The 13,913-nt window shown below is 39.0% G+C and overlaps 1 protein-coding gene across 8 annotated transcripts in view; it reads right to left on the minus strand.

The window, feature by feature from the left end:
• Positions 1–13,913, minus strand: part of Ints2 (integrator complex subunit 2) — a 68,455-nt gene that overhangs the window by 20,009 nt on the left and 34,533 nt on the right. For 7 of the 8 annotated variants that reach the window (XM_029568095.1, XM_029568092.1, XM_029568093.1 and 4 more), the window contains 3 exons: positions 8,598–8,702; positions 3,216–3,380; positions 185–386 (listed from right to left, as the gene is read on the minus strand). In XM_029568095.1, coding sequence (XP_029423955.1) covers positions 185–386; positions 3,216–3,380; positions 8,598–8,702 — 472 coding nt within the window. The remainder of the gene's footprint in view (positions 1–184; positions 387–3,215; positions 3,381–8,597; positions 8,703–13,913) is intronic. The other variant, XM_029568094.1, reaches the window with a different exon arrangement.

Below are 13,913 nucleotides of genomic sequence, written 5' to 3' on the forward strand. Positions count from 1 at the left end.
TAAAGTATATTCTTTACCTGAAAATATAACAAATATTTAATTAGTAGTCTTTAGAAAGGAATTTTATTGTCATATACCCAACAACTGTTGATATACATGGTCCTGTAAATATTTTTTCAACAATTAAGCTTTTGTATAGTATCAATGCTCTACTCTATTACATGTAGCAATACACAGAATTTACCTTCTTGGCATCACAGTATTAAGAACCATCCACAATTTATTGACCGTCTGAAGAATTCTCCGTGGAACCCCTGAGTCCAGCAGCTGGTTCATATTGGATGTTAATGCTTCTGCATATGGTATAAGTTCACTGGCAGAGAGCAGAGTCAAGTGTTCTATAATCTGCATCACTTGTGTGTGACTCACTGGGACAGCTGAAAATGCTAAAAAGAAAGTTTTGCAACCATTATCTAAATTCTGTAAAGTTTACCAAGCTTTCTTGGAATATAGGCCAGCCAAATCAAGAAAACAATTATTGCTAAAAGTAAAACTTTCAATACTAGCTACAATTTTCACTAAATCTAATATAAAGGCTTTAGAAAAATTAATGGAGGATGGATAAGATGGCTGGGCACGTTAGGGCACCTGTAGTCAAGCCTAACAACCTGAATTCAATCCCTGGCACCACATGGAGAGAACCAGCTTCTACAAGTTGTCCTCTAAACTCCCTATGCATGCTATGGCATGTGGAAGCCCAATCACAAACATATGCAAAATAAATAAATAAAAATGTAATTAAAAATAATTCATGAAAGTACAGTTCTTATTTCAAAAAGAACAATAAGGTTTCATTTTTTAAACAATCATATTAGTAGCCGAGCGTGATGGCACATATCTTTAATCCCAGCATTTGGGAGGCAGAGGCAGGTAGATCTCTGTGAATTCAAAGCCAACCTAGTCTACATAGAGAGTTCTAGACCAGCTGAGGCTACAGGGAGACCCTGTCTCAAAAAAAAAGACCACACAAAAAAAAGATCATATTAGTGACACAAAGGCTAACCTCATTTTCTTAGGTAACTCAGGCTGATTTTCAGAAGCAGTACTGAAATAGAAAAATAACCTAAAGCATTGCTTCTGTAGTTTATTAATTTGAAAATTTCAACCTCCTTGATACTTTCCAACAGGTGCCCCTTTGTAGGTAAGCATCTAGGAGATCCCTGTTACTAAAAACATACCTAAAACATGCTCTTCAGTAGAGTGGTCACTAACCAGAGCTGGCTATGAGCATCTTAGACACAGTACAACATGAGGTATGACATAAATGTAAAATAAATGCCAGATGGTAAAACTGAATGCAGGTTTTAAAAAAAGCAAAATATCTCATTAATATTTTGATTACATGATAAAATAATATATTGGAAATTTGTGATTAAATAAAACTATTTTTAGCCAGACGTAGTAGCACAGGCCTTAATTCCAGCCCTCAGAAGACAGAGGCAGGCAGATCTCTGTGAGTTCAAGACCAGCCTGGTCTACATAACGAGTTCCACATCAACTGGGGCTACAGGGAGACCCTGTCTCAAAAAGACATAAATAAATAAATAAATAAATAAATAAATAAATAAATAAATAAATAAATAAATAAATAAGATAAATTTTTTTCTATCATCATAAATACCACAGTTACTAAATGGACCTAGATGTCCATGAACACCTAACTGCTTCAAGGAAAATAGACAGTCATGCATGTCCTTCACCCTGGAAAACCAACAATACCTCAAAGAGATTTGGAAGAAACTAGCCAAAACTTGTAGGAACACACAGATGTCATCTCTGCATCTGGGCTCAAAATCCATGTGGCAAGGACAACTGGCTTTGGATGACTTACAATTCCTTCAGCCATACAAAGAAAAATGTGAAGACAATGACCTCAAAAGGGGGTTAGCTCAGTAGTTAAGCACCAGCATGCACAAAGGCCCAGAATTTAATCTGTAACACCAAAAGAAAAAGAGAAAAAGACTTCAAGACAACAGCAAAAGGAAGTCATGAACAGAAAGAAAAGATTAAAGGGGAGTGGAAAGGCCAATATTGGCAGAGCGAAAAGAAGTAAAGATTCTCTAGTAACTATACAAAGTTTTTCACAAGACTTAAACATGAAATTTAGATGCTGGATGTGGTAATCCCAGCATTTGGAAGGCAGAGGCAGGCAGTCTCTGTGAGTTCAAAACCAGCCTGGGGCTATAGGGAGACCCGGACTCAAAAAGGCGCCCCCCCAAAAACTGAAATTTAGGTTTGTTTTTTGGGGTTTTTTTTTCCCCTAAGGTGGGGGGAGGGGGCAATTTGTTTTATTGAGGCAAGGTCTCCATACAGCTTCAGCTGGCCTAGAGCTTACTACATAGACCAGGCCAGCCTCAGTCTCACAGAGATCAGTCTGCCTCTACCTCTCAAGTGCTTATAGAAGCCAGAAGAAGGCATGAGATCCCTGAAACTGGAGTTGGAGGTAAGTTGCCATGTGGGTGCTGGGACTTGAACCTGGGTCCTCTGCAAGAGCAGTGAGTGCTCTTAACAGCTGAGCCCATGAACTAAAACGTCTTTTGTTTTGTTTTCTGAGACATGGTCTCTCGGCAGTCTCAGCTGTCCTGAAACTTACAGCAATCCACCCGCCTCTGCCTCCCAAGTGCTGGAATTAAAGGCATGAACCACTACACCTGGCTATAAACTGAATTTTTTTTTAAATGGGTATGAGTGTATTGCCTACATGTGTATAAGCGCACCCGTGACAGAAGGGGGAGTTGGATCCCCTGGAACTGGAATTATGGGCTGTTAGCCCACATGTGAGTGCTGGGAATTGAACCCAGGTCCTCTGCAAGACTAGTTAGTGCTCTCAACTGCTGAATCATCTCTCCAGCCCCTAATCTGAAACTTTGCAATAGAACTAATGCAAAGTTTATGTGTAGCTTGTTATTTTATTTAGGGGTACTCATCTAGAATATTACCCATTAACAACAAGTATATTGCCTATTTATTATTATATTGCCTATTTATAAAGTCTATTGCATTTGTTCCTAACCAGTTTAGAATTTCTCTAAATCTTTTTTAGTTATATAATGCAAAATATGAGGAAAAAGATAGAAGCATGTTTAGTAAATTCCCAGCATAGTGAGAAACAGTTAAAAATCCTTAACCCAAAGAGTATTACTTAAAATATAAGATTTCAATTAACCGAGCATCTCTTTGTAGTAGTAAAAGACATAAGATGTAGTTTACTGTACCTTGTTGGAGTTGTTTAGGAGAGTGGTTTTTGGCATTATTAGTCAGGAGCATTCGCCTTAACAGGGCATCAGTCCCTGTGATTTCTTCTTCACAGATCCAGTCATCCACAATACATAAATGTGGGTAATTAGTTGCAAGGAGACGTAGTAAAGCTGAATGCAGCCCTTAAAAATCAAGAGCAAGTCAATTGGATTCTCAATTCTCAAAAAGCAGAATCTTCCCCAGTCTGTTATTTTCAGAAAGTCAACAGATGGTAAAGACAGAAGGTAGGTTCCAGCATGGTTTCTCAGAGCATTATTAGAGTACCTCTAGCATCAGAAGCTACAAAAGAACCTTGCTGCATACACAGAGTAGGAGATGCCATGCCGGTAACTATGATACACTCTAAAATGGAGCCCTAGCAATCTGTACTTCTGTGCATATACCACATTTTAAGAAGTTTAGGTAGAATCCTAACTATTCAGAAGACTGAGGCAGGAGGATGCTATGTTCAAGGCCTTGCCTGGGTTAGAGAGTGAGTTCAAAACCAGTCTTGGCAACTTAGATGTTATCTCAAAATAAAATAAAGGCTAGGGATGTAAATCAGTGGTAGAGTTCCTGCCTAGCATGTATGATACCCTATGTTCAATCCCCATACCAAAATAATGTTTTTTAAATTAAGAAAAAAAATTCTGAGCTGGAGGGATGACTCAATAGTTAGGAGCACTCACTACTCTTCCTGAGGATCTGAGCTCAGTTCCAAGCATCCACTTTGGGCAGCTCACAGTCACATAACTCTAACTCCAAGGGAGCCAATTCACTCTTCTGGAATCTGTGGACACTCACACAGTGGCAAACACAGACAAACACATAAATATAAGAATAAAAATAAATTTTAATTATTTTTTGTTTTATGTGTATGAGTGTTTTGTTTGCCTGCATGTAAGTGTACCATGTGTGTGCAATGCCCACAGAGGCCAGAAGAGAGCATCGAGATCCCCTGGAACTGGAGTTAGGGATAGTTGTTAGCCACCTGTGGGTGCTGGGAATTGAACCGAGGTCCTCCACAAGACAAGCCAGTGCTCTTAACCAGAGTCATCTCTCCAGCCCCAAAAATAAACCTTTAAAAAAAAAAACAAAAACTTCTGTATAGTAGTTTAAAAAAGAGCATCTGCTTAAATAAAAGTCCCCAAGAAATCAGGCTGGGCGCGGTGGCACACGCCTTTAATCCCAGCACTTGGGAAGCAGAGACAGGTGGATCTCTGTGAGTTCAAAGCCAGCCTGGTCTACATAATGAGTTCCAGGACAGCTGGGGCTACAGGGAGGCTGTCTCAAAAAGACCAAAAAAAAAAAAAAAGGTCCCCAAGAAATCAAATTAACAGTAAGTTGAGAATGACCTCTGTGTCAGATGTTCTCAAACACTCTTCTAATTAATCGCATCCAAAAAGCTTGATATAGCAGCATTTTAAGAGTTCAGGGGAGAAGAAATAGGTAACAGTTTGAAAAAGGCTTGCTGAAACCCAGCATGGTGGTGCACACCTTTAATCCAAGAACTCAGAAGGCAGAGGCAGGCAGATCTTAGTGAGTCTGAGGCCAGCTTTGTCTACACAATGAGTTCCAAGCAAGCCAGAAGTACAGAGTGAGGCCTTGTCTCAAGAAAGGGGGAAAAAAAAGGCTCACTCAGAAATTCTGGTAAATAGGCTTGGGAGATAGCTCAGTTAGTAAACTGTTCGGTTTACAAGCATGAGCACATGAGTTCAATCCCCCAAATCCACACAAGTAAGCCAAAGCACTTGTAATCCCACTGAGACAGGCAGACCCCTGGGCTCACTGCCAGCCATTGTTGGTACATTCTAGGCAACTGTTTCACCTTCCTTCCTCCAAAAAAAAAGGAGTCAGCTCCTGAGGAACAATACCTAAGGTTGTCCCTGGCCTCTACATGCAACCAAAATATACATATGCACCTGCACATATATGAATATGTACGTACACAACACAGAGAGAAAGGGAGAAAGAAGAAATTCTGAAGGCTTCTGTAAGAAATACGCCCTGTCTTCCAATCCTATTTAGAATCATTTTTATAGATGAGTAAAATTCATCTACTTACTTTGAATGTCTAAAATGGCATTTCTTAGTAAACTCTTCCATGTACTAAATGAAGTCTTTCATACTAGCATTCTAGTCTGAAATGCTGTAGTACTGTTTACTATTATGACTACTGCTATGTAATATCAGTTAGAAAATAAGCAGGACCTGGTGGCTCAAGCCTATAATTCCAGCACTCAAGAGGCTCAGGTAGGAGGATTGCCTTGAATTCAAGACCTGTCTAGACTAGAGTTTTGCAAGTTAGCCTGAGCTAGAGTAAGACCCTGATTCAAAACAGAGCCAGCAAGGTGGCTCAGAGGGTAAAGGCAGACAACCTGAGTTTGATTTCCAGGACCCACATCATGGAAAGAAAGACAGAGTCCCAAAAGTTGTCCTCTGACCTCCACACACAATGCACAAAATGAAGAATGTTCTAAATTTTTTAATACAAAATGCTTATTCAGTGATACAGAGTACCGCAAGTTAAGTGCTTGGTATGTAAAGAGCCAGTAAGTATTCCTGTTCGATGCTACACCATCATCATCATCATCACCACAGTAAGAATATGCTAAGAGCAGTAATGGTACTAAAATCAATCATCCCCTTATCACACATCTTAAATCAAGAAAAACACAGCTGGTGAATCCCAGTAGGGATAATATCTGCTTCCTTTGTGATAAAAGCTATGGTTTTTTGAAACAGTCTAACACTATAGCCCAGGTGTGACTTGAACTCATTCTGTAGGCCAGGCTGATCTTCTTCTTGCCTCCATGTCTCAAGTGCTAGGGTTACAATGTGTGCTGCCATGCCTGACCCTCATAGAATCTGCTTAAAATTGATGCCTCTACATTTGAAAAGCCATTATAACAATAAAACATGCTACTTAAGTTTAAACCTCTAAATATATGTACAATTAAAACTACTAACAGACACAAAAGAGATAGCTTGTAATAGTGCAAACCAATCTACATATTATACTCTTTTCAGTAAAACATGTTAATTGCCCCAAACTGCCAAATACTGTATCATTTATTTTAGAATAGACTATGTAAAGATATAATAAATGCAACCATCTGGCTAAACATGTCCAATGAAGGCTCATATTCCTCTTTCAAACCAACCATAACAAAGGAAGAAAAGAAATTCACAATTTCAAAGACACAGTAAACCATACTGAAACATGAAACATTTTATTAAGAAAAATATCAAACGTCTAGAAATACTTCATACAGAAATTTGACAATGTTTATAACTGTACTATTATATAACATCCATATTAATCTATCACATGATATTATGGAACAGCTACAAACAGATCTAAATGGACCGACATGACAGATATCCAAGACTCCAATACAAAACAAAGTCCTTGGAGAGGGAGAATAGCTGGGTCTGGTGGTACAGGTCTGTAATCTCAGGTACTTTGGGAGGCTGAAGCAAGGGAAATTGCAAGACCAAGGCCTTACCTGGGCTATACAATGAGTTCAAACCAGCCAGGGAAACTTAGTGAGACACTGTCTCAAAAAAAAAAAAAAAAAAAAAAAAGTAGGGTAGAGCTGGATGTAGCTCAATAGTAGTGTACTTGCCTAGTATGTGTAAGGCCTTGGGCACAATCTCCAGTAATGCAAAAAACAAAAAAGGAAACCGGGCATGGTGGTGCATGCCTTTGAACTCAGCACTAGGGAGGTAGAGGCAGGTAGATCTCTATGAGATCAAGGCTAGCATGTTCTCCATAACAAGTGCTAGGCCACTTGGGGCTACAGGAAGACTGTCTCAAAAAAAGACAAAAAACAAACAAAAAGTGATGGAATTCTCTAATAGGTCTGAGTATTGAAAATTCATTTGAGAAGCTGTTGCAGAGTAGAAAGTATTTGAAACAGACACAAGGAAAACAAATTTTAAAACAAAGCCACTGTAATGTAAGCTTAAGTAAAAACAAAAGCTGTACACAAGCAATATAACATCCATCCATATTGTTTTTAAAAAATTTTTTATTACATATGTATCTAATGGGTTCAACTATATAAAATTGTGGCTCCTGCCAGGCGTAGTGGCGCATGCCTTTAATCCTAGCACTCAGGAGGCAGAGGCAGGCGGATCTCTGTGAGTTCAAAGCCAGCCTGGTCTACCTAGTGAGTTCCAGGACAGCTGGGGCTACAGGGAGACCCTGTCTCAAAAAGACCAAAAAAAAAAAAAAAAAAATTGTAGCTCCTATAGGTCAAAGGTAGTCTCCAGCTTTGGATGGTTGGATTTGAGTTCTCTGCTTTACAATGGTGTAAAAGTGATGCACACTTGGTACAGACTATCCTTTGAAATCCAACCTTTACCAAGGCCTGCAGCATGAAATAACAGACTTTCCAGTTATGCAAGCAGCAGCAGTGGGAAGCTCCCAGTCAGCCAGATAATCATAAGGGAAAACAAATGCTACCCTATTATCCTGCTTTTCTAAGCATTTCTGTAAGTTAGATGCTGCGAATGAATTTTCGACTTGATATATTTCAGCTTACAACAGGGTTATGTCCTAATAACCTCATTATAAGTTGAAGTAGGGGCTGGAGAGATGGCTCAGTGGTTAAGAGCACTGGCTGCTTTTGTGAAGGACCCAGTTCATTTCCTAGCACCCACATGGCAGCTAACAACCACCCAAGCTCCAGGGGATCAGACACCCTCTTCCGACCTCTGTGGGCACTGCATGACATGGGTGCACTTACATGCAAGCAAAATACGTTCATCCATGTAAAATAATAATAAAATATTTTTTAAAATAAGTTGAAGTGAATTAAAAATATATATTGACTTCTATATGTGTGTATGGCACTGCAGACAGAACCCAGGACATCATGCATGCCAGGGAGGCACTCCATCACTGAGCTGCATCCCCAAGCCTATATCTACCACTGTACTTGGTTCAACCTATATGGAAAAATGATTTAAAATACATGCCAAACTGAAAGCAGCTCAGGTTTTCTGGGAGGGGAGGTGATCTATAGAGAGTAATATAATAGATTTAGCCAAGTGTGGTAATACACAACTTTAATTCCAGAACTTCACTTGGGAGGCAGAGGCTGGCAGATCTCGTGAGATCAAGGTCAGCTTGGAATTCACAATAGTGAATTCCAGGCCAGTTGAGGCTACAGGGAAACCCTGTTTCCAAAAACAAAACAAAATAAAAAAGATAATGAACTCAGTAAGAGAAGCAAAGAGAGTTTTCATCCTTGCACTGTTTAAATTTTTAACACTGAACACCTAGTACAATAAGCAATAACATATTTCTTAACAACAAACTTTAGAACTAAAAAATGTATAAAACAATGTACCTCCCAACTCCTGCTGCAGCCCTTGAGCCTGTCGAATCAAGAATTTGATAGGAATCTGATCCATTAAAGAAGAAGAATATGATTTGGGTTTCCTCTGCATGGAAGCTGTCAGTGAAAAAATAGAGTATAAAATAAATAAGAGAATCAGAAATAAATCTTAACCTTGGACCCAAATGGGAACAAAGACAATGTGAAATTAGTTTTTATTTCACTTAATCTTGAATGCATAAAAGATGAAAAACACTACCAAAATCACGACTATACAGGAAAAGCGAGGACACATGTAAGGGCAGGATCTAGAAAAAAGCCCTAAGATTGAAACAAGTGCAAAGAAAAAAACATCATGACAGATTTTAGTGCAGACATGTACCACACTAAAAGAACTTAGTCAAGCCCTTCCCAAATCTACTTAAGAAAGTCAAATGTAGTCATGAACACATGACTCAGTTCTTGATGATTTCAATGTAAATTATAAAAAGAAGCTTTAGAACACCAGAAATGGTAGCACACACCTGTAATCCTAGCACATGGGAGGTGGAGGCAGGAGGATCAGAAGTTCAAAGTTATAGCCAAGTGTAGTGGTGCATGCCTTTGATCCCAGCACTAGGGAGGCAGAGACAGGCAGATCTCTATGAGAATGAGGCCAGCCTAATCTACATAGTGAGTGGCCAGCTGGGACTACAGGGAGACCCTGTCTCAAAAAAAGTTCAAGGTTATCTTCAGCTAAACAGCAGATGTAAAGTTAGCCTGGGCTAACTGAAACCCTACCTCAAAAAAATTAAAAAGCTTTAGTCATATCATGTATGACAGTAATGACTATCTATTTAAAGGATGTTAGGCAATATGAATGACTTCCTTCTCTCCTCTATCCTACCTTCAGCCGCCAACGTGCTATCCTATTTTATGGCCTACTCAGCCATGGTCACTATGGCCAACTTCTCTGCCTCCAACTTCTCATCTCTTTAACACTAATTCTTCATCCTGCAGCCACAGACCTCTTATTTAAATACAGCTAGCTAAATCACGTATCTCCAGCTCCGCACTCAAAATCTTTTGTGGATTTCTATACCACATATACCAAGGCCCTTGCCAATCATAACTACCTTTCTCAACTTCCTTCCTATCACAGTCTGCTATGCACCTTGCTGAGAATCACTGTGAATACAGACCAAATACATCTTGATATAATTACCTATATAAATTAATGAGTTATTATCCAGTTTGTCACCAATCTTTTACAAACGGAATAAGAACATATCAGAAGACAATTCAAACAATAGTTTTAAGTTCCAATGACAGTTCACTGCTGGTTCCAATACTTAACTTCCCAGTGCCTCAGTGTTCAGCCATATAAAATAGAGAGAGCAGTCTCATAGAACTGCTGTGAAAGTTTACATGAGTTAAAAGATATAAATTGCCCCAGTAGTGTCTGGCACAAAACAAGAACTCAAATGTTAATTCATACACTTAAGTTCTAAAATTGGGGCTAAAGGTCCACACCTTGACTGACTTGTATAGCAAGCACCATTACCCTCTGAGCCATCTCAATAGCCCTTTCTTGTTTTGAAGCAGATTCTCAATAGCGCAGGCTGTTCTAAAATTTGTTGTGATTCTCTTGTTTCAGTCTGTCATTTGGTAACACATGGTTTGCATGTATGACCCTAGGTTCAAAACTCAAAACCAAAACAAAATTTTATACTTTAAAAGATTTTTTTAAGATGAAAAGCTTCCTTATTAACTTATGAAATTAGTGTAAATCTTCAAGATCAGCTTAGGGTTAAATATCAGTATTTAAATATTTTGGGTACCAGGGAATTAGCTCAGTTGGTAGAGTGCCTGCCTAGCACTTACAAGGACTTGAGTTTAACCTCTAGTACCACAAGCATGATGGTGTGCTCCTATAATTCCAATACTCAGAAGGAGAAGGCAGAAGAATCAAGGTTATCCTCTGCTAAGTGAGATGTGATGGCCAGTCTGGGCTATATAAGACTCATGTCTGGAGCCAGGCGTGGTGGCTCACGCCTTTAATTCCAGAACTCAGGAGGCAGAGACGGGTGAATCTATGTGAGATGAGGCCAGTCTGGTTTACATACTGAGTTCCAGGCCAGCTGGGTCTGTAGAGAGACCCTGTTTCAAAAAGACAAAAAAAAAAAAAAAAAAAAAAAAAAAAAAAAAAAAAAAAAAAAAAAAAAAAAAATCCACTGTCTCAAAATAGTAACAATAATAATAATGAAGAACATTATTTCTGTACCTTTAAAAACTGAAGACAAACTCCTAAATGTATTTTAATGATGTGATCAAAGATCTAGCAGTTCATGAAGGCCCACAAAAACCAGTTATTAATCATTTCTTTTTAATATCTACATGAAATATAATAGCAGGAAAAAACCAAACTCTAATAATGAACCACGTATGGTCTTACATTCAACATAAGCAGTAACATTTCCTAATTTCTTCAAGTATTATAGCTTTCAAAGGTTTAAGTCTAACATTTAACCTCATCCCCAAAAAGCAAAAATGTTCTGAATACAAATTACACAGCTCCTTATTGTTTTATGAAATCTTTATACTTAAAAGAAAAAGCTTCCTAATTCACTTATGATATTAAACTCATGCCAAAACTTCAAAGGAAGAAAAAAGGTCAGTTTCACTTATATAAACACAAATGGAAAAAAAATCATTATTAAAAAAACAGGCAAATCAAATCTAGAATCATATTAATAGATTAATGTACCAAGAGTAAATAGAATCTATTCCAAAAAATGGAACTGTATTAGTTATAGAATGAATGTTATAAATATACCAAGTATACTATGTTGATAGCTGCCAAAAAAGTATTTACATAATAAACTACTTTTTCAGTGGTACTCTAAGAATAAAACAAATTCAGAAGCCACATTTGGTGACACGTGTCTATTATCCCAGCTCTTAAGAGGCTGAGATAAGATTCTGAGTTAAGGTCAGCACAGGTGACATACATAGCTAGACCCTGTCTGAAAAAATATAAAACTAAGCTGGCCATGGCAGTTCACACCTGTAATCACAGCACATGGGAAACAAAGGCAAGAAGATTTCAACAACTGTGAGACCACCCTGGGCTACAAAGTGAGAATCTTTTCCAAAACACCAGCCAGAACCCAGCCATGCCAAGTTTAAGGCTTAGAACCTTCAGCAGCAAGAAGAGCTACTGAAACAGCAGCTGCAAGTCCCTAAAGTGACAGGCAGCGTTGTGTCCAAATTCTCCAAGATCTGAGTTGTCAGAAAATCCATCACCCATGTCCTCGCCATCATTAGCCAGACTCAGAGATAAAACCTCAGGAAATTCTACAAGGGCAAGAAGTACAAGCCCCTGAACCTGCAGCCCAAGAGGACAAGAACTATGCGCCACCCACTCAAGAAGGGGGGAGGGGGGTTGTTTGTGGTGGAGAGATAGCTCAATGGTTAAGAGTACTGGCTGCTCTTGCAAAGGACCTAGGTTCAGTTTCCCAACACCCACATGGCAGCTAACAACCTTCTGCAACTCCACACTTACATACTTGCAGGCAAAACACTAATACAGGTTCAGTTTCCCAACACCCACATGGCAGCTAACAACCTTCTGCAACACACACACTTGCATACTTGCAGGCAAAACACTAATACACATAAAATAAAAACCAATCAATGAAGGAGAAAAAAAAAACCCTGAGCATGGTGGTACAAGCATTCAAGGAGGCAAAGGCAGGTGATCTCTGTTGAGGTCAAGGCCAGCTTACTCTATATAGTGTGTTCCAGACAAACCAGGGCTACACAGTAAGTCTCAATATGAAAAGGGGGGGGGGGCACAGTTGGAGAGATGGCTCAGTAGTTAACAGCACTGACTGCTCTTGCAGAGGACCTGGGTTCACTTCCCAGCACCTACATGGTGGCTAACAACTGTTCATAACTCCAGTTCCAAGGGATCTGATGCCCTCTTCTGACCTCCATGGGCATTGCATAACACAGGTACACTTACATGCATGGCAATACACTCATACATAAAATAAAAATAATAAATAAAATTTTAAAAAGAAGACTCCAAAGAGGGGCTGATGAGATGCCTTAGCAAGTAATGGCACTTGTAGATCAAGCCTGTCAGCAGAGTTTGATCCCCAGAACACATGTAAGGGTGGAAGGAGAGAATCGACTCCCTAAAGCTGTCATCTGACCTCCACATATGCAACATGGTACACGCATACACATAATAAAGTTTTTGAAAAAAAACTAAAAAATGACAAAAAAGAAATTCAGCACCTAGCTAATCGAATCCAAATGTCAGTACCTTTTGTACAACATGTTACAGATCACCAGAAGACTATGCAGAACCCACATAAAGAAAACTACAAAATCTTATTGACAGATATAAACAGTAATTAGAATTCACTTGTGAGTCAACAATATTTATTAAGTTCTTAGTCTATACCAATTAATATTCTGCATGCTGGAGCCATCGTAGCAAAAAATAGGAGAGGACAGAAATTAGCCTTCATAGCCAATATAGTGGCACAGGCCTGTAATGATAGCACTAGATAGAGAAGTGGAGATAGGCAAATGAAAGTCAAGGCCAACTTGGGCTACATGTCAAGACCCTATCTCAAAAAAGCAAAAAAAAAAAAAAAAAGGGTGCCAGTGAGATGGTTCAGTGGGTAAAAGTGCTTGTAACACAAGACTGATGACTTGAGCTCAATTCTCAGAAGCCATGTAAAAAGAGCACTTACTGCTCTTGCAAATGACACAGGTTCAGTTCCCAACACCCATATGCTGGCTAACAACCATCCATAACTAGTTCTAGAGGATCCAATACCCCAATCTAGTCTCTGCTAGCATTGTACACATGCATACACTTACATGTAAGCAAAACACATATACACACAAAAATTTTTTTTTAACTTTATGAGTATATTGCATGCATGTAGGTAGGTACACCCATGGTGTGCAGTGCCTGGGAGGTCAGAAAAGGGCATTGGATCCCCTGGAACTGCAATTATGGACTGTTGTTAACTGCCATATGGGGAATGGGAATTTAACCTGGGTCCACTGCAAGAGCAGCCAGTGCTCTTAACTGCTGACCCATCTCTCCAGCCCAAAATTTTTTAAAGTAAATGATTAAAAAAAAAATTTAAGCCAGATACAGCGGCTTGCATCTATAATCCTAGCATTCCAACAAAGAGATTGGAGGTGGAAACAGGCAAATCAGTGGAAGGAAAACTTGTTCTCTGACACCAAGACACATGATGTGGCACATATACACACCCATATCTCTCTCTCTCTCTCTCTCTCTCTCTCTCTCTCTCTCTC

The sequence above is a fragment of the Nannospalax galili genome, unplaced genomic scaffold (genome assembly GCF_000622305.1).
Source record: "Nannospalax galili isolate Female #2095 unplaced genomic scaffold, S.galili_v1.0 scaffold879, whole genome shotgun sequence".
NCBI classification, from domain to species: Eukaryota; Metazoa; Chordata; class Mammalia; order Rodentia; family Spalacidae; genus Nannospalax; species Nannospalax galili.